The 23,639-nt window shown below is 43.9% G+C and overlaps 2 protein-coding genes across 7 annotated transcripts in view; both read right to left on the bottom strand.

Moving 5' to 3' along the window:
• LOC1270437 (fatty acid hydroxylase domain-containing protein 2) overlaps positions 1–23,639 on the bottom strand; it is a 428,943-nt gene that overhangs the window by 159,332 nt on the left and 245,972 nt on the right. The gene's annotated exons all lie outside the window — the stretch shown is intronic.
• The window catches only part of LOC1270457 (neuronal acetylcholine receptor subunit alpha-7), a 100,823-nt gene that overhangs the window by 48,497 nt on the left and 28,687 nt on the right, over positions 1–23,639 (bottom strand). For all 6 annotated transcript variants that reach the window (XM_061654034.1, XM_061654007.1, XM_061654016.1 and 3 more), the window contains exons 3-4: positions 5,170–5,309; positions 2,743–2,787 (exon numbers count right to left, since the gene is read on the bottom strand). In XM_061654034.1, the coding sequence (XP_061510018.1) occupies positions 2,743–2,787; positions 5,170–5,309 (185 nt within the window). The remainder of the gene's footprint in view (positions 1–2,742; positions 2,788–5,169; positions 5,310–23,639) is intronic.

Below are 23,639 nucleotides of genomic sequence, written 5' to 3' on the forward strand. Positions count from 1 at the left end.
GCTACGGACGTCGATCTACATCTGACGGTCAACGGTTTCGGATGGATTAGTTGCCAAGGAAGCACAGAGTGGAAACATGATACCGTTTTGGATGGTTCCGCAGCATGCCAGGAAAGTAAGTACAAATCGAAATGAAATAAGTAACAGCAGTCGATTGATACAGCCTGAAGAGGTTTCTAATTATAAGGCCGTCACCGTATTTGCAATTAAATGTACATGCATATGTAACTCATAATATATACATTTTTCATTCCGTAGGAACGGTCTGCAAAGGCCGTATTGCTTTAAGTATATATATATATATATGTATATACAGTGACGAGTACCCCTTATAATGATTTTTTTGCATAACGAACAAATCGAAATGCTTTACGAATACTCCGCTTAAGTAGTAAAATCTCGCATAACGAACAATTTTATTTTGGGAGATTCAATATTAAGAATTTATTAAAAGGCAAAGGAGGCCAATTGGCTCAAAGTCTCTAAAAAAAATACTAAGAATCATTAAATATCAAGCTATTTGCACAAGAGGCAGGTATAAGTGTGGATGAAAAGTGTAAGGAAGATGACACATTAACACCCACTGCCAGTCTAAAACTCACGAAGTCATACAAAAATCGAAAATGCCGAGCGGGCGTTCATGTAACTCTTTTCAGGTCAGATAGCGGATCTGAGAGTTTTGCTGCGCTTATCAACAGGTGGAGTAAGTGAGGTAGTTTCTTCAGTTTGATTGCTCCATTTCTTTCCTTCTTATTTGACAATATTGGCGGTTCTCTTCGGCGTCGGCCGTGGAAGTGTGTAGGACGTGGATTTGAGGGAACCTCCCATATATGCGTGTTTTTCATAAGTGTCAATACACCTTGATGAGTGTGTTCTTGCATGCATTCCTGATCTCCTTGCTCATGAAGGCGAAAATTTCGATACTAAGAATTGATCAATGGATTACTGTTACTACTTTGAGATGTTCTGTATGATTGTGATGCATATAATCCCTATATACCCGCAATTTTTTTTTGACCTGGAGCCAGTTATTTCACTTTTCATACAAACTGTATGAAAAAGAGCCTCCCGCATAACGAGTTTTTTGCATAACGAGTGAGTCATTGGAACGGATGAACCTTGTAATAAGGGTGAAAATTAATACATTACAGGGTTTTCCGAGTCAGTTTCGATTGTAAACGTTCTTATTCACCGCGTGAAAGATGTTAATCCACATTAATCTGATGTTTCATTTCCATCAGCATACGATAAGACTGCATTTGGGAAGGCGTAAGTCGAAAATGTCGTAAATTGAATATAAAGTTTACAACCGAAGTTGAAATCTATGATATCGTATATTTTATTTAAAATAATGTTCGATACAGGATTTTCGAAGTCTCTTTCGAATGTGCACATAATTACTCACCACCTCCAAGATGTTTTGCAAGAATGGTGTATTTGCTTCAAAATGAAATTTCAGTTTTTACACATGATTTTCAACACATCACAAAAACTGTTAAACTCAATACTGCAAGATTTTATCTCAAGATGAAAATCATGCTGAGGTAATAAAAGTTATGCTGATGGAAACTAACTATCAGATTGAAGTGGGTTAACAACTTTCACCCAGTAAATAAGAACGTTTACAATCAAAACTGACTTTGACAACCCTGTAATGTATTAATTTTCACTCGATAAGTCGTTTACACGATACTAATATTTAAGATTGAGTAGTTGAGGAATTTTGGTAAATGTGTATGCAGCAGTTATCAGTAATAAAATAATTAAAATAAACCGATTTCTTGTAAATGACAGCTTTCAACCAAAATCGTCCGAACCAAAATCTTCGTAACTCGAGGGGGTTTATTTTGAGACTCGCCTGTACATATGTTCATCTTGAGACTCGCCTGTGAATATGTTTATATAACATAATTGATTAAAATAGACTTTACTCAACATAATATTTTAAATTAAGGTAACTCTTAGAAAATGATTTGAAATGCGGCCGTCATCATAAATGTGTGTTGTAGTTGTATAGCAGAACTAGCTATATAAGATGGAAAGCTAGAATTATGTAAAGATCTAGAGTTTTTTGTAACCTTCTTGTTGTGTAACATTCACCATTACAGTCATTGCCGCTAAATTTTAACTCTAATTTACCTATTTTTATCTCAAAGGCACCAATTTTGGACAGTGCGCATATTTTTTTGTTTCTAAGGCATCAATTATTAACTGTGCTTCAAAATTGATGCGCACTGTCAAAAATTGATGCCTTAGAGCGATAATTTGGTGGCAACGACTGTAACTATTCCAGGACGTATACTAATTAATAAACTTTCAAGCACAGTTTGGATTGTTTATTAAACTTTACAGAATTTTTCAACGAGATTACGGATCGAATATGGTGGTAGTGCGATTTGTCAAAAATTAGGCGAACAAAACAGAACAATGGAGCTGTTAGCTTGTTGATTTGCAATACTGTGTTGTATTGTTTGCTGTTCTCTGTACATTTTCAGTACGTTTTTGAACAATTCTTCGAAAATCTCACAAATCGGAAGCAGGCACATGCAGACATGTATAAAAAAGCTGCACTGATGTATGCACTGTTCGTAACCGACGCATGTACTTAACGAATATTTCCCCAGTTATACAAGATGTTGCAGACAATCCGTTAAAAGATGTATTGAATTTGATGAAGTCTTTGGTCAAGTTAATTTTTACCAGTGTTAACGTATGCTGGAAAAACGTACAGCGCGTACTTACCAATTTCAACCAAATGTTTGTGATTAGGAGCTGATTTTTTTCGTCCTGCAAGAAAGAAAGTTTTCAATTACTAATTGATTGTAATCTTTGCTGAAGCACAGTCATGAACATTCAAGTAACAAGCACTCAAATCCAAAGAAGCTGCGTGAGGACCTATTCAGGAGCTTGGAACAGCGGGTGGTGATAGTTTGGCCACACTCGATGCAATTGATGTGTTTCTTCAATTTGTACCGCACAGCAAAGTTGCCTAAAATGGGCACGCCTGTTCGAAGTTTCCCAGTTCCATCCTTCTACGCGTCGCACGCGGCATTGTGCGAACGTGACTTTCGTCAACAATTTTTTAATCAAGATCAAACCACTGAGCGACCCGTTCGCCCGCCATCCAAAATCCCCGCCAGTGTACCATGTTGCATGTCGGTGACGGTAATTTGGCGTCTTTACGACACATCATCTTCCCACGACATTCCAGGCGCCCGTGCCCTTTACCGCGCAGAAGTTGTCACGTCAGCCGCCTCCACTCCCAGCTCGGCTGCTGCCGTCATCACACCATCATCGCATGTGCGTGTGCATTGTTTTGTGCTCCCGACTGGAAAGGGGCGAAAACTGCCAGTTGTTGTCACACTGGATGATATGCTTCGTGTGTGCGCTTCGTTTTAAAAAGCCCGTGCTGAAACCCGTCCCGCTTCAAAATGTGATGGGGCCTTTTTTTACTGTTGTTGTTGTTGTTGTTGTTTGTACTTTCTTTCTTGTTTTGCCTACTTTCGTCCTACAACGCGCCTCGCAAGAGCCGAACGCGTGCTTAAATATGCGTCAGCCCACTGATACACAGTGCCGCGCGACACCCGGAAGGCAATCGGCCAGGCACCCGTCCGGGCAGGCGGAATGTGAAAATTTTGAAGAAATTTTCCCCGAGTACGTTCTCGCACCAATCCTTCTTTTGCAGCTGGGTATGGCACACACACACTTGCGTATCCGCTTTATGGGTTGCAATTTTTAAGAGGACATTCTTTAACACAGACGGTGGTGGGGAGCGGGGGATAATGGTTAAAATGAAAAACTTTCCAAGTGCGTTGAATGCCAAAGTTTTTTTTTGGGCCATCGTCGGTCGCTTACTTCGTCTCCAACGACAAACCAAAAAAACACATAAGACTGGGTCGTGGACTTTCCACGCGTTTTTTCTGCGTGTACTGTTTCTGGAGTGCTGTGTGCGTGATTGTCCTTGTGTGTGTGGAGGGGCGTAAAAGGGCGAAAAGTGACGAAAAGTTTCATCGGCTTGCCCGTTTTTCGCCCGTCCTCCGGTCTAAAGCCGTGGTATTGGTGCAGCTGTGCCACGGCGCACGGAAATCATGTCCCGCATGAGTGTTTTGGTGAGAAACGTGGACGTGGACCGACTGTTACTCTTGGCGCGAAGTTGCGTGACATACGTGCTGTGTTTCGTGTCGGAACGAGAGGAAGGTGGGAACCATATTTCAGAACGTGTTACTGCGGGCAGGGATGGAGGTTCTGGGAATGTGTTAAATTATCGACACGACCACTTGTGCCTCCGCCAACCTTCGGCCACAGTTGAACTACAGCGAGCAAGCTGCAATATCCTGTTACCCGAAAGGGGATGCCAACTCACGGCCTTTTGTTTCTGGAACAAAAAAAAAGGAGCAGCTCCCGCCCATCAGTGTGTATCGTCGGAGTTCGCGCCAACTTCCAACACCACACCAAGCACTTCTCGGTTAGGTATGGATGATTGTTTTTTTTTTGTTCTATGTGGGCATTTTTTTGTCCTTCTCTGACTCCAAACATTTGCTGCACCCGTAGCATTAGATCGGCGGGGAGGAGCGGGGAGCTCAGCCGGTACGAGATGTCCGAGTCACTCATCCACCGCCCTGAACCGAGACTCGCGCCGCAACTTTTTTTCGGGAACAAAGTGAAAGGCAAAGTTCTGAGCTACTGAATCCGATTACATTACGCCCAGGCCACAGGGTTTCCTGCTAGGAGTGGAGTGTGGCCGTTGCGCGACCCCAAGCCGCCCGACAAGCGATAGAGCAAAGTTTGGATTCCATTTCCTGCCGTGGGTCATGTGATTCCAAGCGTCCAGCTTCCGCTGGTGGGTTCGCTCGGTGTTAGGATTTACGCTTGTTTCGGTCTCTATTTTCAATATGGGAGTGAGAAAAAAAAACGATGATGGCCAAAGCGACCGTTAACTCCACGTGGAGTGGATAATCGTGAGCATGACACGTGAAGGAGGGAGGGGGGGGGGGGTAATCGGGACCACGAGCCCTGCATTAGGAGGTCGTTTGCTTCCGTAGAGATTGCGTCACAAAACTTCTCGCTTTTCCGTGCTGCCTTTTTTTTCTCGCTCTCATCTGTTTCTGTAGCTTTCCTGATCAGATCCGTGGCTAGTGCTAGTTTGTTAGGTGCTCGCCGTCTACTTACCACGTCAATAATTTGCATCAAAGTCAGCCCGAAGCTGAGCTGCAGCGGGTCCGACTCGTTGACGACGGGCCGCTCGAGCACGTTGTAGTTGTCCAGCAGATGGTGCAGCAACCGTTTCTCGTGGTATCCGGCGTCAATCACTGAAAGAGAAAAGGGCAAACAACAGTCAGCGAAACAAAAGAAGGAAAAAACGTACACACATATTTATTGAAGTGCAAACGAGCATCGAAGCGAAGCCTTTGACTCAACTTAATCTTTCACCTGCAGAAAATCAACAAACTTTTATTTAGCGAAAAACGATGGCGTGGATGCGAATCAAAAGAGAACAAAAAAAAATTCAAATGTTGCTCCATCCTTTCTCCTGTGCCAGATCATGTCATCTGGAGTAGTGGTGGGAGCTCGGAGTCCATTATGATTCTGAAATCGATTCGGATTTCTGAGCCGTTCCCGGAGCCGACTCCGATTGCAGTATCCATTCCGATTCCGGTGCTGAATCGGAGCTGAAGAATCGTTATCGACCCGGAGTTAGAATCGGCTCCGAAATCGTAAACGTCCCGAAATCGGAATCAGAACTGGCTCCGGAAGCAGAGTAAGTTTTGGAATTGATAACAGAAATTTTTCAAATGGATTGTTTACCAGTAAAGGGGCCATTCACGATTATAGTCAGCTTTTTGTATGGAGTGTGGTGTTCCTGTTCCCAAATTAAGTGAATTGGGAAGGACAGCTTTTTCTCATCACTTGAGGTCTGCGATATTAAGGGTTAATTAGGGTCTCAAATAGATAGTTAGAGAGCTTAGGAGATAACGGGAGAGTCGGGCAGGACACGCATAATGAGCGCGAGAAATGCGTAGCCTCGCGAAAGTGCGTAGGTGCGTGAGAAAGGACAGGTGCGAGAGAAGGAATAGGCGCGCGAGCGTAAGGCGAGAGAGAGAAGGTATAAAAAGGAGCATCCGATCGGATAAGCTCTCTTTCTTAATACTGATCTCCTGACAATACTGTTCTCCTGCGCACGATTAACATAATAAAGTGAATATAATTGTAGACACTTACAAATTGGTGACCCCGACGTGATCTGAAGTGTGTCGTGAAAAGTGTCGTGATTAGTGCAACAAGTGCTAAGTGCATGGCCAATGGATAGAGGAAACAACAACCGTCGTCACTAACGCACATCACGGTCCCACCTCTTCAGCTGTTCACGTCCCTGTTATCATCGTGCTGCAGCGCAGGACTGGAGTATAACGCACACGGACACATACACTGCGTGTCGGAACATTAAGGAGAGTGCAACGCGTTACCGCGTGGACAGTGTTTTACCGCTACTACAAAACCTGTCAATCCAACGTACGGGGTGAATGCCATCGTGAAATCCGCGTTTCGGACCATGCGGTAGCCCACATTGTGAGTGTCGCAAAGGAAACCACTCACGGGTTTTTTTTTTCTCGTTTACGGATGGGAAGAAGCCAGCCCTCCGAAAACTGACGAGTGTCACACGGGACCACGCCAGAGCAGCGATTTTCCCGTGTGAAGAACAAGGCATAAGAAGCAACGCGATCTTCTATTTGGCAAACCGCGTGATGCAGCCAACCCGATCTTCTATTTGGCAAACCACGTGACGCAGCCATCGCGATCTTCTATTTGGCAAACCACGTGAAGCAGCCATCGCGATCCTCTATTTGGCAAACCACGTGACGCAGCCATCGCGATTTTCTACGTGGCAAACCTCGTGAAGCAGCCATCGCGATCCTGTATGGTGGAAACCACGTTAACCCATCGCGCAGCAGAAATCGAGCTGTGTAAAACAACGGGAAGCAGCATAAGATGACGTGCCAATCATTCGACGGAACATCATAGTGAACGAACGGACGCAGATTTCAACGTGAACGAACGTGCGGAACATCGTGGATGACGGGTGCAGCTTTTTACGGTGCAACATCGTAGATGACGTGTGCAGTTTTTCGTCGGCGCAGCCATCGCAATAACGTGTCGAGATTTTCATCGGCGCAGCATCGTCTTTGCTGCATGAACCACAACGCCGCAGCCGCTATCGAGAACAACGAGCTGAGAACCTCGTGGTGACCTACCGGCTGCTGACGCTATATGCCACGATATCGGTGAGCTCGTTCCTTTATTTTATTTTATCTTTTCTCTTATTATAACGTATTTTCCCGCGTTCCATCATTATATTATATCGTATATACTATTGCGTTAAATATTGACATGCATTATATTTGAATTTGCCGACCTATTTATATATATGCATACTTATACATATTTCACAATCGTTTCGTGATACGTCGTAAACATTTCAAACAAAAATTTTTTTTCATCATAATACGAAATTTTCATTAAAAAAAAAAAAAAAAAAAAAAAAAAAAAAAAAAAAAAAATCAACTCAATAGTGTAAGCATTTTAGAGAGAATTAGGTACATTTTTTTATTAGATAGGGAATATTCTGTGAACCCAAAATGTCAAAGAACGAAAGTGATGATAAAAATGCTGGTCCCAGTGCAATTCCGGTGCGAGCCGCGGGGCCGTCATCAGTGGCGGGAACGATGGAACAAGAAAACTCTCACTTGGCCATAGAAAAAATTTCCACAAAATTGCCTTGTTTTTGGGAAGACGCTCCAAGCGCATGGTTTGTGGCAGCAGAAGCTGAGTTCGATATTTCAAACGTTACAAGGGAACGCTCGAAATATTCTCACGTTCTAAGCGTGCTCCCGAAAAACGTCTTGCCGAAAATAATGGACATAATAACTATGCCATTACCAAACAACCCGTACTCACATTTAAAAAGTCAACTTCTAGAAAGGCTTAACGCGAGTGAAGAACAACGAATCACTCAGTTGTTGTATCACGTACAAATGGGTGATCGTAGTCCGTCTGATTTTTACAGACACATGGTTCAGCTGGCAGGTGATTCTGCAAACCTCACTTCCGAGCTTATTCGTAAGCTTTGGTTATCAAGATTGCCAAAAACAATTGAAGTAGCGCTCATTGCCATAGGAAACCGAGAAATCAATGAGCTAATTAAAATCGCAGACAGGGTGTGGGAAGCAACCCAAGCCGGAGCGGTATCATCAATCGCAGGCGTTTCTTCTAGTGAAAGCTCGGGAAGAAATCCCTCGAATGAAACTGCAATATTGCGACAGGAAATTTCTGAACTGCGTAGTATGCTAAGGAGAATTTCCTTCCAAACAGGAAATAATAGAGGAAGACAGCGAGAAAGATCTCAGAGCCAAAAACGTGCAAGAACACCATCACAGGTTCGGAAGCACCCCATGTGTTATTTTCATTTTCGGTTTGGCGAACAAGCACGACGGTGCCAAAAACCCTGCAATTTTTCGCAGCAAAAAAACTAATTTGCTCAACGGCAGCGGCGGGCAACCCGAGAGCAATATTGGGCTCCTCTCGTCTTTTCATTGACGATGAAAAAACAACATTTACCTTCCTTGTAGATACAGGAGCCGACGTGTCCGTCATACCGTACAATCTTTTTGGAAAAGTCATCAAACAAGCTGAACACCAACTAGTAGCAGCTAATGGTAGCCCTATTGCTACTTACGGAACAAAGTTGCTACAGTTAAGTCTTGGACTTAGGAGAGTGTTTTCGCACTGTTTCACACTTGCTGAAGTGAATCGACCAATCATTGGGGCTGATTTTTTAGCGAAGCACGATTTGTGGGTCGACTTAAAAAGAAAGAGGTTGATCGATCATCTTACAGGACAAGAAACGATCGCAACCATCGCTTTAGTGGATACACCTACCCCCAAAAACTGGATGATTGAATCGAGCATATTTGGTGAAATTTTTAAAAAATATCCAACTTTAGTGGATCCACCAGATTATAAAAAGCCAGTTAGGCATTCGATAGTACATAACATCGAAACCAAAGGAAGCTTACCATTTTCTAAACCACGACGTCTGGATCCGAAAAAGCACAAGATTGCTCAAGCAGAATTTCAACACATGTTGGATCTGGGAATCTGCAGAGTGTCCTCGTCGTCAGCTTCGTCACCGCTACACATGGTACCCAAACCTGATTCAGATTGGAGACCTTGCGGCGATTATAGGCGTTTAAATGCCATCACAATACCTGATCGTTATCCGATCCCGCATGTGCAGGATTTTACGATGAACTTGGATGGTTGCAAATTTTTTTCTAAGTTGGATATCATTCGAGCGTACCACATCATACCTGTTGCCGAGGAAGACATCCACAAAACGGCGATAACCACGCCGTTCGGGTTATTTGAATTTCTAAGGATGCCGTTTGGCCTCAGAAATGCAAGCCAGTGTTTTCAACGACTCATGAATAATATTTTTCATGATTTAGATTTTGTGTTTGTATACATAGATGACATTCTGATAGCTAGTTCGACGCGTGAATCCCATTTAGAACACTTGCACATTGTTCTAAAACGTTTAACGGATCACGATATAAAACTTAAGCCATCAAAATGCATTCTTGGTGTGAATCAAATAGAATTCCTCAGCCACACCATTTCGGCGAAAGGGATAACACCATCGCCAGAAAAAATAATGGCCATTCGAGATTTTCCTTCACCATGTTCGGTGAAACAGCTTCAAAGAGTTTTGGGAATGGTGAATTATTATCACCGCTTCATTCCTAACGTTTCAGATAAGCTAAGAGTGCTTCACCAGTTAGTAAAAGAGCACAACAAAAATAGGAAAATCAAATTCGAATGGTCTGACGCTTGTGAACAAGCACTAAATCAAATAAAGGATGAACTTTCAAACGCTACCATGCTCGTGCATCCGAAAAGCAATGCTACTTATACACTAACAACAGATGCTTCTAGTGTTGCTGTAGGGGCAGTATTACAACAAACTAGCGAAGGCATTTTGGAACCTCTTGCGTTTTTTTCTAAAACGATGACGCCCACGGAACAGAGGTATTCCACATTCGATAGAGAATTGCTCGCTATTACTCTTGGGATAAAACATTTCCGACATTTTCTAGAAGGTAGATCGTTCACGGTTTATACAGATCATAAACCATTGATCCATGCCCTAAATTCAAAAACAGAAAAATCCCCAAGACAATGCCGACAACTAGACTTTATTTCACAATTCACAACGGATATAAAGTACATTACTGGCGAGAGCAACGTTGTGGCAGATGCGTTATCTCGAATAGGAGAAACCAACGAAATCACAAACTTCACATATGAAGCAATTGCAAAGGAACAACAAAAAGACGAACAGCTAAAACAACTATTTGAAGACTCAAATAGTCAGGCAAACTCCAAATTCAAATTAAATCAATTAATATTGGATAAAAACAAACTAGTATTCGAGTCGTCGACTGGACAGAATAGGTTGTATGTTCCTCAATCTCTAAGAAAAAAAACTTTCGCCAACCTACACAACCTATCCCATCCGGGTATTCGCGCATCACGCAAGCTGTTATCCGAAAGATTTTTCTGGCCGTCAATGAACAAGGACGTGGGAAACTGGACTCGTTCGTGTGTTGGATGCCAAAAAGCTAAAATTGGTCGTCACACTCGCTCGCCTTTGGAAGCATTATCCGTTCCAAAAGGGAGATTTGAACATGTGCACATGGACATCGTTGGTCCATTGCCACCATCCGAAGGAATGAGCTACTTACTGACCATTGTTGACCGTTTTACACGTTGGCCGGAATGCTATCCGATGCCTGATATGTCGGCTAAAACGCTAGCTGAAACATTTGTAAGGAATTACATTCCAAGGTTTGGTTGTCCATCTACAATCACAACCGATAGAGGCAGACAGTTCCAGTCAATACTGTTTGAAGAACTAACAAAGTTGTTAGGAACACATCACATTAAAACGACTGCGTATCACCCTCAATCCAATGGAATGGTTGAAAGATTCCATCGACACTTAAAAGGAGCGTTAAAAGCCTGCGAAGACAATACGCATTGGATTTCTCGATTGCCACTGATTCTGCTGGGCATTCGAGTAGCATACAGAGACGCATTAAAAGGCGCTCCAGCAGAAATGGTATATGGAGAAAGTTTGCGACTTCCTTCCGAAGTATTTTTACCCTCTGCTGCAAAATCCGTCGAGGACGTACCCGAATTTGTTCAGGATTTTAAAAAAGCGCTAAGGCACATTGACCCATGCCCACCAAAACTAAATGATACAACACCGGTTTACTTACCAAAACACCTTCAAACCTGTAAACATGTTTTCGTACGGGTAGATAAAGTGAGAACGGGTTTACAAGCACCGTATGAAGGACCTTTTGAGGTAGTTCGACGGTGCAGAAAATTTTTCACGGTTAAAATCAAAGAAAAAAATGAATCTATTTCGATTGACCGCCTCAAACCTGCTTTCGAAATGGAGGGTGTCTCCAAAACAGGCAAAACCACAAATAGCCAAAAGAATGTTCGCTTTGCGAAAAACTAAATGAAATCTCAAGTTAAGAGACAAACACTCTCACAATTCTTTTTCTATCGCGACTCCGTCACTGGTGGGGGGTTCTGTGGTGTTCCTGTTCCCAAATTAAGTGAATTGGGAAGGACAGCTTTTTCTCATCACTTGAGGTCTGCGATATTAAGGGTTAATTAGGGTCTCAAATAGATAGTTAGAGAGCTTAGGAGATAACGGGAGAGTCGGGCAGGACACGCATAATGAGCGCGAGAAATGCGTAGCCTCGCGAAAGTGCGTAGGTGCGTGAGAAAGGACAGGTGCGAGAGAAGGAATAGGCGCGCGAGCGTAAGGCGAGAGAGAGAAGGTATAAAAAGGAGCATCCGATCGGATAAGCTCTCTTTCTTAATACTGATCTCCTGACAATACTGTTCTCCTGCGCACGATTAACATAATAAAGTGAATATAATTGTAGACACTTACAGGAGTTTGACAGTTGGAGGCTGAAATTATGTAAACACTTCATACACTTCAAACCACACATAAAACTACCTTGTAATTTTCAGTCGAGATTATTCTAGCCTCAAAGCTAGAATTAGATACAAGTACCTGCTCGAAAAAATGGCAAAACAAGGTGGTGTTTTCATTTATCCCAAGGTGCATTAAAGAGATCACGTGGTGGAATCTAGAATCAAAGTATGTGTAGACCAGGTGGTCTCATAGCATATTGTTTATAACCAAATTTAAACGTCACTTTTTGACAGGACAGCTGAAAACTTTTGCCCAAACAAGCTTTCTGGTAGTTTGACGAATATCCAAAACATTCTTTAATCTTCATTCAGAATCAGAAGCGGTAAAAATCAGCCTTTTAAATACATACACCTTAGGATAGGCCCACCTGTATACTACACCCACTTTGATAGCTATACAATGCAAACAGCTGACAGGCTGAAATTCAGCCTACGAACTTAAAACGAAAAGGGCCCCAAATTTGGATTTTTTACGACTATTGATACAATCGTAGCTACATTGGATCCAAACGCCTGTTTCAAAGAGAGGCCTAAACGAATTTTTATTTGGAAGCCTATTCTGATTCCAGAGTGGATACCGGAGCCGATACAAGAGCCAATTTCAATTCTGAAGCCAATTACGATTCCGACGTCGATTCCGATTCCGGCATTGATTCCGATTCTGGAAGCTGATTCCGAACCTACTATCTGCATTCAATTCCGCACAAATTCGGAGCTAGCTGGAATCGATTCCGACCCAAAACTTCATCTTTCCCATCTCTAGTCTGGAATGAATGAGGTAGGCAAAGAACGAAGCTAAAGTGCAAAGAAAAAAAAATCAGAGGGTATAGTACGCGGTTAGATCGAAGGTTGCACGCGGTTTGCGCACCGAATGCGTCCCATAATGCATCAAACAGCCGTTTACTACGCCCACCTGTCCTGTGTGTTGTTCCTTTTTTATTCCCCTAAAAAGCACCAACGGATACCGTGGGTTAAAGAAAATACACCGGTCTTGCCTCATTTATGTGTGTGGATATGTATAAATGTGCCTTGGGAAAATTTTCACTATCGTAACACCATGCCCGCGCGAATGTGTCGCGTGTCTTGAATTAATCTCCCAGAAACAATTGCTTTGTTGTGCGTCGTGGGTGGGAAGAGGAGATTCTCACGACTAGAGGAGTTGTAAGGTGGGCTTGCGGAGGGCTAATTTAAGCACCACGGGGATAAGCTCAACAAAAACGCGAGCTGTACACCGAAGCCCTGCATTGGATCTAAACGACTCGCTTGATGGCTGTAACACAACAAGTACCGGTTCAGGGCGATGACAAGAGCCAGAGCTGTTGGCAACGGCAACGGTGTATGTGTTTGAAGTGCATTAGGAACGATTATGTAAAGTAGGTGATAGACACGCAAGACGAAACACGTGGATCTTTAATGTGAAAGCTTAACTTTTCCTACGATAGGCTGCTCGAGGAACAAAAATCAATCTCAAAATTTATTTCTTGCACGATATAATTTTGGATAACATTTGATTTGAATTTTTCCACTGGGATAAAGGGAGAAGAAATTGTGATTCTGTTTACTCCTATTCAATTAATTAGTGCACCATTCTTCTTCTTCTTCTTTGGCTTAACAACCGTTGTCGGTCAAGGCCTGCCTGTACCCACTTGCGGGCTTGGCTTTCAGTGACTAATTGATTCCCCCCCATAGCAGGATAGTCAATCCTACGTATGGCGGCACGGTCTATTTGGGGATTGAACCCATGACGGGCATGTTGTTAAGTCGTACGAGTTGACGACTGAACTACGAGACCGTCTAGTGCACCATTATGATATAGTAATTATAATACATATCAAACGTATTCAAAAAACGGGGGCAAAATGCGACGAAACAACTGAATACGGAATTGTGCCCGTGCGCGTATTGGGCTTGGGGTTCGAGCACGCTCCTGTTACGAACACTGCTAACTTAGCCTTCCAAGCTGAAGAGTGCAAATAATAGTATATTAACAGCGGTCAAGCCAAATAGCAACACTTCGTTGGGTGTGTGGATAAACAGCGCTGTATGGACATTGACCCGGCGGGCGCGCGCGGGTCAAAACCCCAATAAAATTGTCATACACTTAAGCGGAACGTGTAACCGGCGACAGAAGAAAACGCTTCGGGAAGCTGGCAATGATGATGGAAATGGCATCGTTTCGTATCGCCCTGGATCGTTCCTCCCCCCCCCCCCCCGTTCTCTTTGCCCACACTGCTGGCGCTGGATAGGCCGGGCGGAACAAAAATGGACACAGGTCCTTGCGCAATATCGCTTATAGCTTCAAATTAGTATGATCGTAGCCCGTGGCGTCGGTTGCCAAAAAACCACACTCGTAACCACCGTAATGATGGCAGGAAACGGTCTGGAGGGAAACAAATGCGGACGAAACTTTAAAACACATGGTAATCTATTCCCGTTTGATAATTTAGGTGCTGGGGGCGAGAAGGGTCCATCTGTGGGAGTCGAAATACTTCCTTCGCTCGCTTTTTGATCTGTTCGATTTCGACCTGCCATCCATGTCGGTCCTTTCTCCCTCGCTCTCGCTATCCATTTCTCTCTCTCTCTCTCTCTCTCTCTCTCTCTCTCAAGCGTGTCGACATTTGCCTAGAAGAACTAGGTCTATGAATCATTGCCATAAATGTCGTAACGCGTTGGATCCGAGCCAATGGCGAAACTGAAACAACCGAGCACAATAAAAGCTGAGACGTACGGGGTACGTGAGTGAGCAAGTGAAGTGAAAGGGCTTTTTGTTTTAATAAAATATGGCATTTCTGCATTCGGTGTTCCTACGCGGGATTGCATTTCGTTCACGAATTCGTTCAACACAAACACAAAAATATACCCTCACCCTTCCGTAAAACCTTCAAGAAGCAATTCGAGCTCGTTCAGGCGGACGGCTGCTGCCAGCTGTGAATTTATGGGAATCGATTCCCAGCGTACGGGAGGAAGGAAACATTAGAAGCGAAACTTTTGACTGACTGGCACACGTGGTGGCCGTGGTGGTCGCTCCCCAACTCCCGAACCGAGTCAGGCGAAGCGCGCGGGTTGCGAGCAGTGGTTAAGCGGGGCAAGAAAAGAAAACGGATTCAAATACACTCTCGAAAAATAAACCTAAAAAACTGGTAAATCGAGTGAACTTTTCGACACTTCAACCCACCCGACCCGAATGGAAGGAAGGAAGTTTTTAAGCGATTTCAAATCGAGACGGATACGCTGGATTGACTCGAAGCAATCGGTTCGAGGATTGTGTGTGTGTGTGTTTTTTTTATTATTATTAATATTGTGTGTGTGTGTGTGTCGACGACCAAGGAAAATCAAATGCTAACGCCGAAAGGACGTTTGATCGTTTCGTTTTTGACATCGATTTTTGAGTGTGTGTGTGTTCTTTCTCTAATTCTGGCTCATTCAGTCTCGCTATCTCTTTCACGCCCGCTCTGGTGTGAACGATTTCGAATTTTCCGATGCAATCATGTCGATCGTAAAATTCCACATTTAATGTTTTTCTTTCGACGATTGCCGAACAGCAGGAAGGAAGGAAAGAGCGAATGATGAAAGGGGTAGCTATGGGTGGCACACGATTGGCCGCTACGTTTGCCAATTAATTTGTAACCCTCTGTGAGATGCCGCGCCGCGAGTTGCTGTTTTGTCACACTCTGGATGCAAAATTCACGCAAAATGGATTTGATTGGAAAAACGTGTTTTTATCCAACGAACGCGGGGAGGGGAGAGGGAAAGCAAACGGTTGACGAGGAAGTGTTGCTAAGGATGAACCAATATCCGGTGTAGACTGGCAGCAAAGGTCGTGGCGAGGAAGAAGAATTATGCAACGGAAATGAACACACACATAGACACACATACAAGCGGAGGAGAAATGATCGAAAAATATTTGCAGCATTACACGGCGAAAGGGTAAGGGTAAGGGTGAAGGATGGAGGGTGCATGGTTGAATGACTAGAACATACATTTCTGCTGCACGCGCATGGATACACACACACTGTGGCAACGGACGAGTGTCTTTCCTAGCGCACCGACCCCAGCTGCTGCGACATAATCTAGCTCTACGCAAGGTGGCCGGGGCGGGGGCGGATGGGGTATGTTTTATGATAATAACATCTGCCAGTGACGTCCCACTCCGGCAGCAGCAACGCTTTGCTGGTATTTTGGGCTGGGTGGGTGAGTGTGTGCCTTGTTCCCGGTTTCCGGATTTCATTTCCTTCGTTTGGTTTGCGATGGCGCTTTTGTCTCCCGATTTCCATTTTTTGTTATTGTTTTCGCCGTCAGCTCGAGTTCGAGTGCACTTCAACCGAGTCGTCGGCTTGGGTTACTGGAATTTGTGTTTTTTTTTGTTTGTTCAAATACGGATGAGCCGAATTTGTGTGCCAAGCATTCGTAACCGGATGGATGTGATTTTGTAGATGGAAAGTAAGTTTCCTTTCTATTTCAACTGAACGCAGGGTAAATTTCGATTCGAACACATCTTTTCAGTGGCAATACTTGCGATTCTCGAAGGGATGCTTACGAGCTTTAGAATTGGGTCTTCTTCAAATAAGCCAAACCGACGTCGTGTCCAAAACACAAAACAAAAACGTCCACCCAATTAAAATTGGAACCGGAAGTGCGCACATGTTTGGGATATGCCGACATGTCGTCACCGCTGTGTCGTATCGATGCCGGGCCTCGTGCCACTGCATGCATGCAGATTGTGAAATAATGACAAAGCAGTGTTTGATTTGAAATTCAATTTCGAACGACCGAAAAACCCCTCCATTCGCACTCCCATCCCGAAGCGAACCGGAGTGCCATTGATAGCTGCATGAGAGAATGCAAATATTTGATCAGCGTGGGCCAGCCAGTCAGTGAGAAGATGGGTGAGGTTTCATTCCGCTGCTGCTGAAGGGAAGATTTTTTGTCGTCTTGATTTCCTCTGCAAAAAAAGGAAGTGTGTGGGAGACACTCGTGGGCGGAGTGGATTAGAAAGTCAAACAGAATTGTCGCTAGGTGGAAGGAAAGCGTTACAATGGATCCGCTTCCCCTTCTCCATGCTTGCGAGGAGAGTTTGTTTGCGTAATAGCCAAAGAGGAAAAGAGAGAAGAGGAAGGGGATGTCCCGCCACGGCCAATGTACTGCCCGTATCTGGTCTGGGCTGTCTAGGAAATTAACATAAAAATAGCTTACAATTTGCTGAAAACGAACAGGAAGTATTAAGAGTGAAAGAAAGAGAGAGAGATAGAGTGTGTGTGTGTGTGTGTGAGAGAGAGAGAGAGAGAGAGAGAGAGAGAGAGAGAGCGAACGAGAACGAGGGAGAGTGTGTGTAGAGAAAGTCGGCTAAAATCCGGAATCCATTAGTAGGTCATCAATCCAGATCAAAAATCCGTCCAAGTTTACCATCCTTGGTGGTATGGTTGGGGTGGGAGGAATGTTTCCTTTTTCATGCCCGCGGCAGCTCTGTGATACGGAAGATGGTGCCGTTTGCATACACACTGCCAGGTTTGATACACATACAATCAGCTGTGGAGAGTTCTCTGCCCATTTGTGCACAGATTGGATTGGAAAAGATCCGTCATCCGAAAGAAAAAGCAAAAAGCAAAAGCAGGGGAGCAAAAAAACTCATCCTGCCGATCTATTGATTTTTTTTCTCAATCGGTTTCTAATGGAATGAATCCCTTTCACGGTTTAGCACGCATTACTGAGAAGATGTTCGGCACACCTATCATGCTTTATATTGCGATTGATACGTTTGATAGCCTTAAGCGGACCGGGGTTTCTATTGGAACTCTGGCACCTTGTTTGCTTGTGGGAACTGCGAACGATTAAATTCCACACTGACCGCTTGGACTATGAGAAAGGTCATTCTGCCGCACTGAGCACTCCGGTAAGCTTTCCAAGTTCCACTATAAGGATATCAATTTTAAGAATCCTGTACATGTGAGATAGATTATATTGTTCCCGCGAGTGGCGTTTCAAAAACTTTTCCATGAAAACGGAGAAATATAAAATACCGAGGCAATCTCAGGTACTGGAAATACTATTTATGGAGCATGCAGACCATTTTCTTTGCGATCCATTCTCCAGAACTCCCATCTCAAGTAAATCCCGTCAATAATCCCGTTGGCTATTATTCCATACGCCTCGAAGCAAATTTTCGCATCTGTAAGTGGCTTGAATGATCCATAACATCACCTTCCAGTTGCAAATTCTACAAGAGCCTTATCATTATTATCACCATTAGACACGCACACTCCGCAACAGCTCGCGATGTTATTTATGGGACGCAGAAGAGCTAGCTTTACTGGGGAATGCAACAGTGCAGAGCTCGGTACCTCATCGTCGCTTGTGTCCAGGCTCCGGGAGCTTTCAAGGCAAAGATTCACATCCGAAACGAGCTTAAGTCGGCGTTAACGCTTTGACCGCCAGCCTGACGACACAGTTTTTGAGTGAGCACGTAGCGCATGACAAGAGAGCGATGAGAGCGACAGTTTCTCGTGCGATTGTTATCACTCTTTTGTTTCATTGCGATAAGCGGCGTAGCACATGTCGTTCTCGTTCTCTCTTTCCTACCTCATTCGTTCTCAAGAGAATCACTGAGCGTCAGATGCAAAGCTGAACGGTGAGCAAAACCGTCATGCGAATTTATATGACACGGCGCTTAAAGTGTTAAGAACACCCCAAGACGACGAGACGACGTGCTATAAATACCTGGAACCATTGCTCAAACCAAACATTGCGATCGCAGCTTGGTTGCGAAATAAAGACACCCATAAAAGTATGATTTCCAGTGGAAATCTGGCAGAGTAACACACATACACACTCCGGCTCCGTATATCGCAATATTGAGCAGGATGAATCGTACCAAGAAATCGCACATTCTCCTCGCAGTGTCGTGGCACGTTTTATGCGTTCCGGCCACGTTTGCTCTTCATGGCTTAAATCTGTCAACGTTTAATTTAGCGAATGTATGGTAGAAAAACGGGCAAGTCCTTCCGCCTCTCCTCTCACACCAGGAGAGCCAGATGAAAAGGAAGGATCGGTTGTTCGTCGTTGGAAAATGATTTATTGTAGTATAGAGAAGGGCCAGGGTTTTCAGCATTTTAGGCTAGGATAGTAAAGCACGAAACGCACAAAAAAAACTTCCTCCGTGGCAATAGGGATACAAAAATTAATAAATGTTCAATCCCGCCTTAACTCCGTCCCCCATTCGGTACGTTTACCACCCCTCACCCCTTTCCTAATACTCATCCCATCAATTTTCTGTAGACGTCGTTAATTTTATTTATTGCTCCACCTTTCCACCTTGTTTGGGTGGTACGGATGGGGCTAAAACCGGAGTTTAACCAGAGAATATTGCCAAGAGCCATAGTGTGCGATTGTGTGTGTGTGTGTGTGTGTGTGTGTGTGTGTGTGTGTGTGTGTGTGTGTGTGTGTGCAGGAAGGTGGGTAGGATTTTTTTTTTCCTTCTGGGCACAAGGCTCTCGACAATAGCTGCACGCGAGAGGTCGTAAAATCAATTAGGCTTGAGTTAAGCGTCAAGTGTGCCAGAAAGAATGCCACCCGCGATCACTCGGGCGCGTAGCTTAGTATGGATGAAAAAAATAAAAAATGGCTGACATCCTAACAGTATGGTGACTCCTCAAACTAGCCGAAACGAAAAACTGCCATTTCGCGCCAGTTCAGTCAGTGGCAATGGCGCGTATGCCTGTGTGTACAAGACGTTTATGATTTCGGTAAAAAATATCATAAATGGTTCAACAACACAAAAAAAATGTCCCTCCCTAACTAACCTGACCACAATATGAAAAGAAAAAAAAACAACAAACAAAACCGAAAGAAGAATGTAAAATATTCTATGTGCACTTTAAGCGTGTTGCCGCTTTCCCAGCGCTCGGAATCGACGTATGTGGCGCCGGCGAAATACACACCACGACGGAAAACACACCGGAACACACGTGGATGCGTGTTTTCAATTTGCCCTGGTCGTCCGTCCCGGCGGCTCCACGCCCCAGAGGTTGTCGATTCATGCCGAAGGGAAATCGGCCGGTCGAAGAAACTCCATGCTGCTGCGCACGTCGGGAAGCAGCAAATTATGAAACAGGCTACATCCGCCATGCTCCGAAACGGGCTCTCGCAATGGGGCGAGGGGTGGAGGGTTTTCCGATTTACCAACGCTCAATCCCATGCCACTCTCCCCCAGCAAAACATTCCCCGCCCTGGACGACAGGAAACGGTTACGGTGCAACATCTGTTTAACCTCATTCCACGTGCGCTGGCTAAATAGTTTGGGGCCGGTTTGAAGGCAAATTTGAAATGAAATTTGAGACGGCCAGGTTGTGTAGCAAACGCGGCTCCTCGCTTGAGCTTGTTACGAGTTTAACCCCTCGCGCCCAGCGCCTTGCTGGCTCAACCAAATGCACAAACGAGCGGGATTATTGCTGCTGCTGTTGCACACAACAGCCCTTTGCGCCCAGCGTTTTCCGAAACAGATTCTCACTCCCCCTCCCCCCAATTTTCCTATTCTGATCGATGGTTTGAAAGAGGGCGGATAAGCTATAGAGAGAGAGAGAGACAGAGGGAGAAGGTTTCATATTTTCACAACAACCCTGCTCCCTGCCTGTTTTTGTACCGTACACTCCTCCAGTAGCGGGAAGGATGCTTTCGGGATTGATGCTTTTCCTTTCTAATTTTGGGCTAGATGCAGCACCGCTGGCCGCTTTTACCCGAGTACCGGCAGCAGATCTAAAGCAAAGCCCTGCCGCCTAATCTATAGGCCGGTTCGAAGAGGAGCTTCTGGAATGTGTGTGTACCCTTTCCCATCTACGTCATAGTTGAAGAGGTGGGGCACTTTTTCCACTACAAGCTCTGCAGAAAGCTGCCCGCTTCGCCACCCGAACAGTGCTGCCCGGAGGCCACCTATTGCAGGGTTTCCTTTTTTTGTTTTGTTTTGGCCATTGCTGCTTTCTTACCTCCTCGAATAATCTAAAGGCGAAGCATTATGTAATTGGTTCTCAGCGGTACAACGTACAAAGTGCAAAGCGTGCCTTTATCGTCAATCATGCTGCTGGCTTGTTGCTGACTAGTGTTGGTCGTTCTGGTTTGAATCCAGTGAGAAAGTTCAGTTCATTTTGATGCCCGTTCCGTTCCGATACTTTTTACAAACTCGTTCCGTTTCGTTCTTTTAAAAAAACCGGGTTGAACTGGCTCTTGATTACTGTGCTGTCTTGATTGTCGATACAAGTTGCAGTAAGCGTCAAATAAATGGTATTTGCATTTATTAACAGGTCGGTTGAAATTTGTTTAGGCCTAACACATACATACTACTATGAGATTCTAAATCCATATGTTTCTTATTTTGTACCAACCTTGAAACGAATTGTATTAAAATTGTATTAAAACGGCAATCGGACAGCTGCTTCATGAGTTATAGCATTTTTTGTGAAGCAACCTTCGAGTTTTGAAAAATAATGGACAAAACAAATTTTGCTTGTATATAATATACTGCTTGCTGGAGGCAAAAAATACAGCCGGAGTAACAATTGTCTTGATGCAGAGTTTTCGGACACTGGCTCATCAAAACCAACCTTAAAGTATTACTATGCTTAGTTTAAACGTGGTGCAATGAGCACTGAGGACGATGCACATAGTGGAAACCCAAAAGAGGTGGTTACTGACGAAAACATAAAATAATATCCACAAAATAATTAAAAGAATTATAAGAACCCTTAAGGCGATTTGGATCGAAAAAGCTGACACCCTAAAGATATTAGAAGTACATTTTACACAAATATTTCTCGAATATTTGGATATGAGCTGTGCAGAAAGGCTGCCGTGCGAGCTCACATTTGACATCGAGATGATAAGTAACAATTCACAGAACTGAATGGGCAAAATATGAATTGGGCTACGATTTGCTTCGCCACTCACCGTATGTCCCAGAGCGGGCTCCCACCGACTATTCCCTGTTCTTGGATCTCAAGAGGCTACTCGCTGTGTAGAAATTTTCGTCAAATGAAGAAACTGAGACCTTTTTGAGACAAAGAATAAATCGTACTACGGAAAAAGGGTATCGAAAAGTTGGAAGATTGTTATACATGGTGTATTGATCTGGAAGGGATGTATGTACAATAAAACAAATTGCCAACAAATTGGGGTTTTCAACCATAGGTCAAACAATTTTCACCTGTTCAATAGGTTCCCTTCCTTTGGATTAATTAAAGGAAATTTAAATAAAAAATCTTTTTCATATATTTCATAGTTTGTATGATTCATTTGGCTAGGTTTAATGATATTAACTGTTACTATAATATAAATGAATGTAATTTTTGTGCTGGAATGTACTAACGAACTATGTGTGTTTAAATAATATTGTTTTTAAAATAGTACTGTGTTATAAAGGCATCATCTTGTAATGGTTTGGAATTCGGGTGGCGACCTGATATACAAGAAGGGAGATAGGTTGGACTGCAACCACTACAGCAGTATCACGGTGTTGAATACCGCCTATAAAATATTCTCCCTTATCCTTCAGGATCGTTTTGTCCCACACGTCCAAGAGATATTGTCGGAAATAAAAGATGAAAATTAACCACTGATCAGGTCTTCGCCATGCGAACCCGATCTTGGAAAAGATGGCCGAATAGACACGACACATACCATCTCTTCATTGACTTCCAAGCCGCATATGATAGCATAGCCAGGTAAAACTGTACGACGCTATGAGCTCTTTTGGAATCCCAGCCAAACTGATAAGGCTAGTTAGAATAACTATGACCAAAATCATGTATCAGAAGCCTACCAAAGGATCGAGCGACATCAGCGGCCCTACCAATAAATAATCAGAATATACGTGGGTATGACGTACAGATAGGTGAACGCACTTTTGAAGTCGCCCCACAATTCACCTATCTTGGGTTAAAGGTCAGCAACTACGAGCTATACGAGATGTACGGCGACCTCACTGTCGTGCAGCGTATCAAGCTTGCCAGGCTCCGGTGGGCCGGCCATGTTGTACGCATGGAAACATACGATCCAGCCCGTAAAGTCTTTTTAGGGCGTCCACAATGACAGAAGAGGCGTGATAGGCCCAAATTGAGGTGGCAAGATGGCGTGGAGGCGTCCGCCATTAAGGCCGGGATAACGTTGAGCGTTGATAACGATGAGCGGTTTCGGACACTCCTGAAGCAGGCCAAAACCGCAAAGCGGTTGTTGTGCCAGATAAGTGAGAAGTGAGTTGTAAAGGCAAGCTCGGTGTGGTCCTTTTTTAAAAATATGCTCGGTGAAAAATGAAGACAGCCCGAGTTATCATAAAGGAATGCCTGCGCAAAAACTCAAATGCTGGTGATGTGGTACACAGCTTATAGGAAAAACTTGAACCCAACTTCATTTAGTACTAGATTTGGTGTGCAGAAATCCCTTTTTATATGCCTGTACCCTTTTCGATATGGTGCTTATATCGCAGGAAATGATGCTGATTGAATGATTTAGCTTGTAATCACAAGTTGTGAACTCAATGCACTACTGGTTCCGTTCCTTTTCAAAATATAATTCCATTCCGT

The sequence above is a fragment of the Anopheles gambiae genome, chromosome X, assembly GCF_943734735.2.
Source record: "Anopheles gambiae chromosome X, idAnoGambNW_F1_1, whole genome shotgun sequence".
In the NCBI taxonomy this organism is placed as follows: Eukaryota; Metazoa; Arthropoda; class Insecta; order Diptera; family Culicidae; genus Anopheles; species Anopheles gambiae.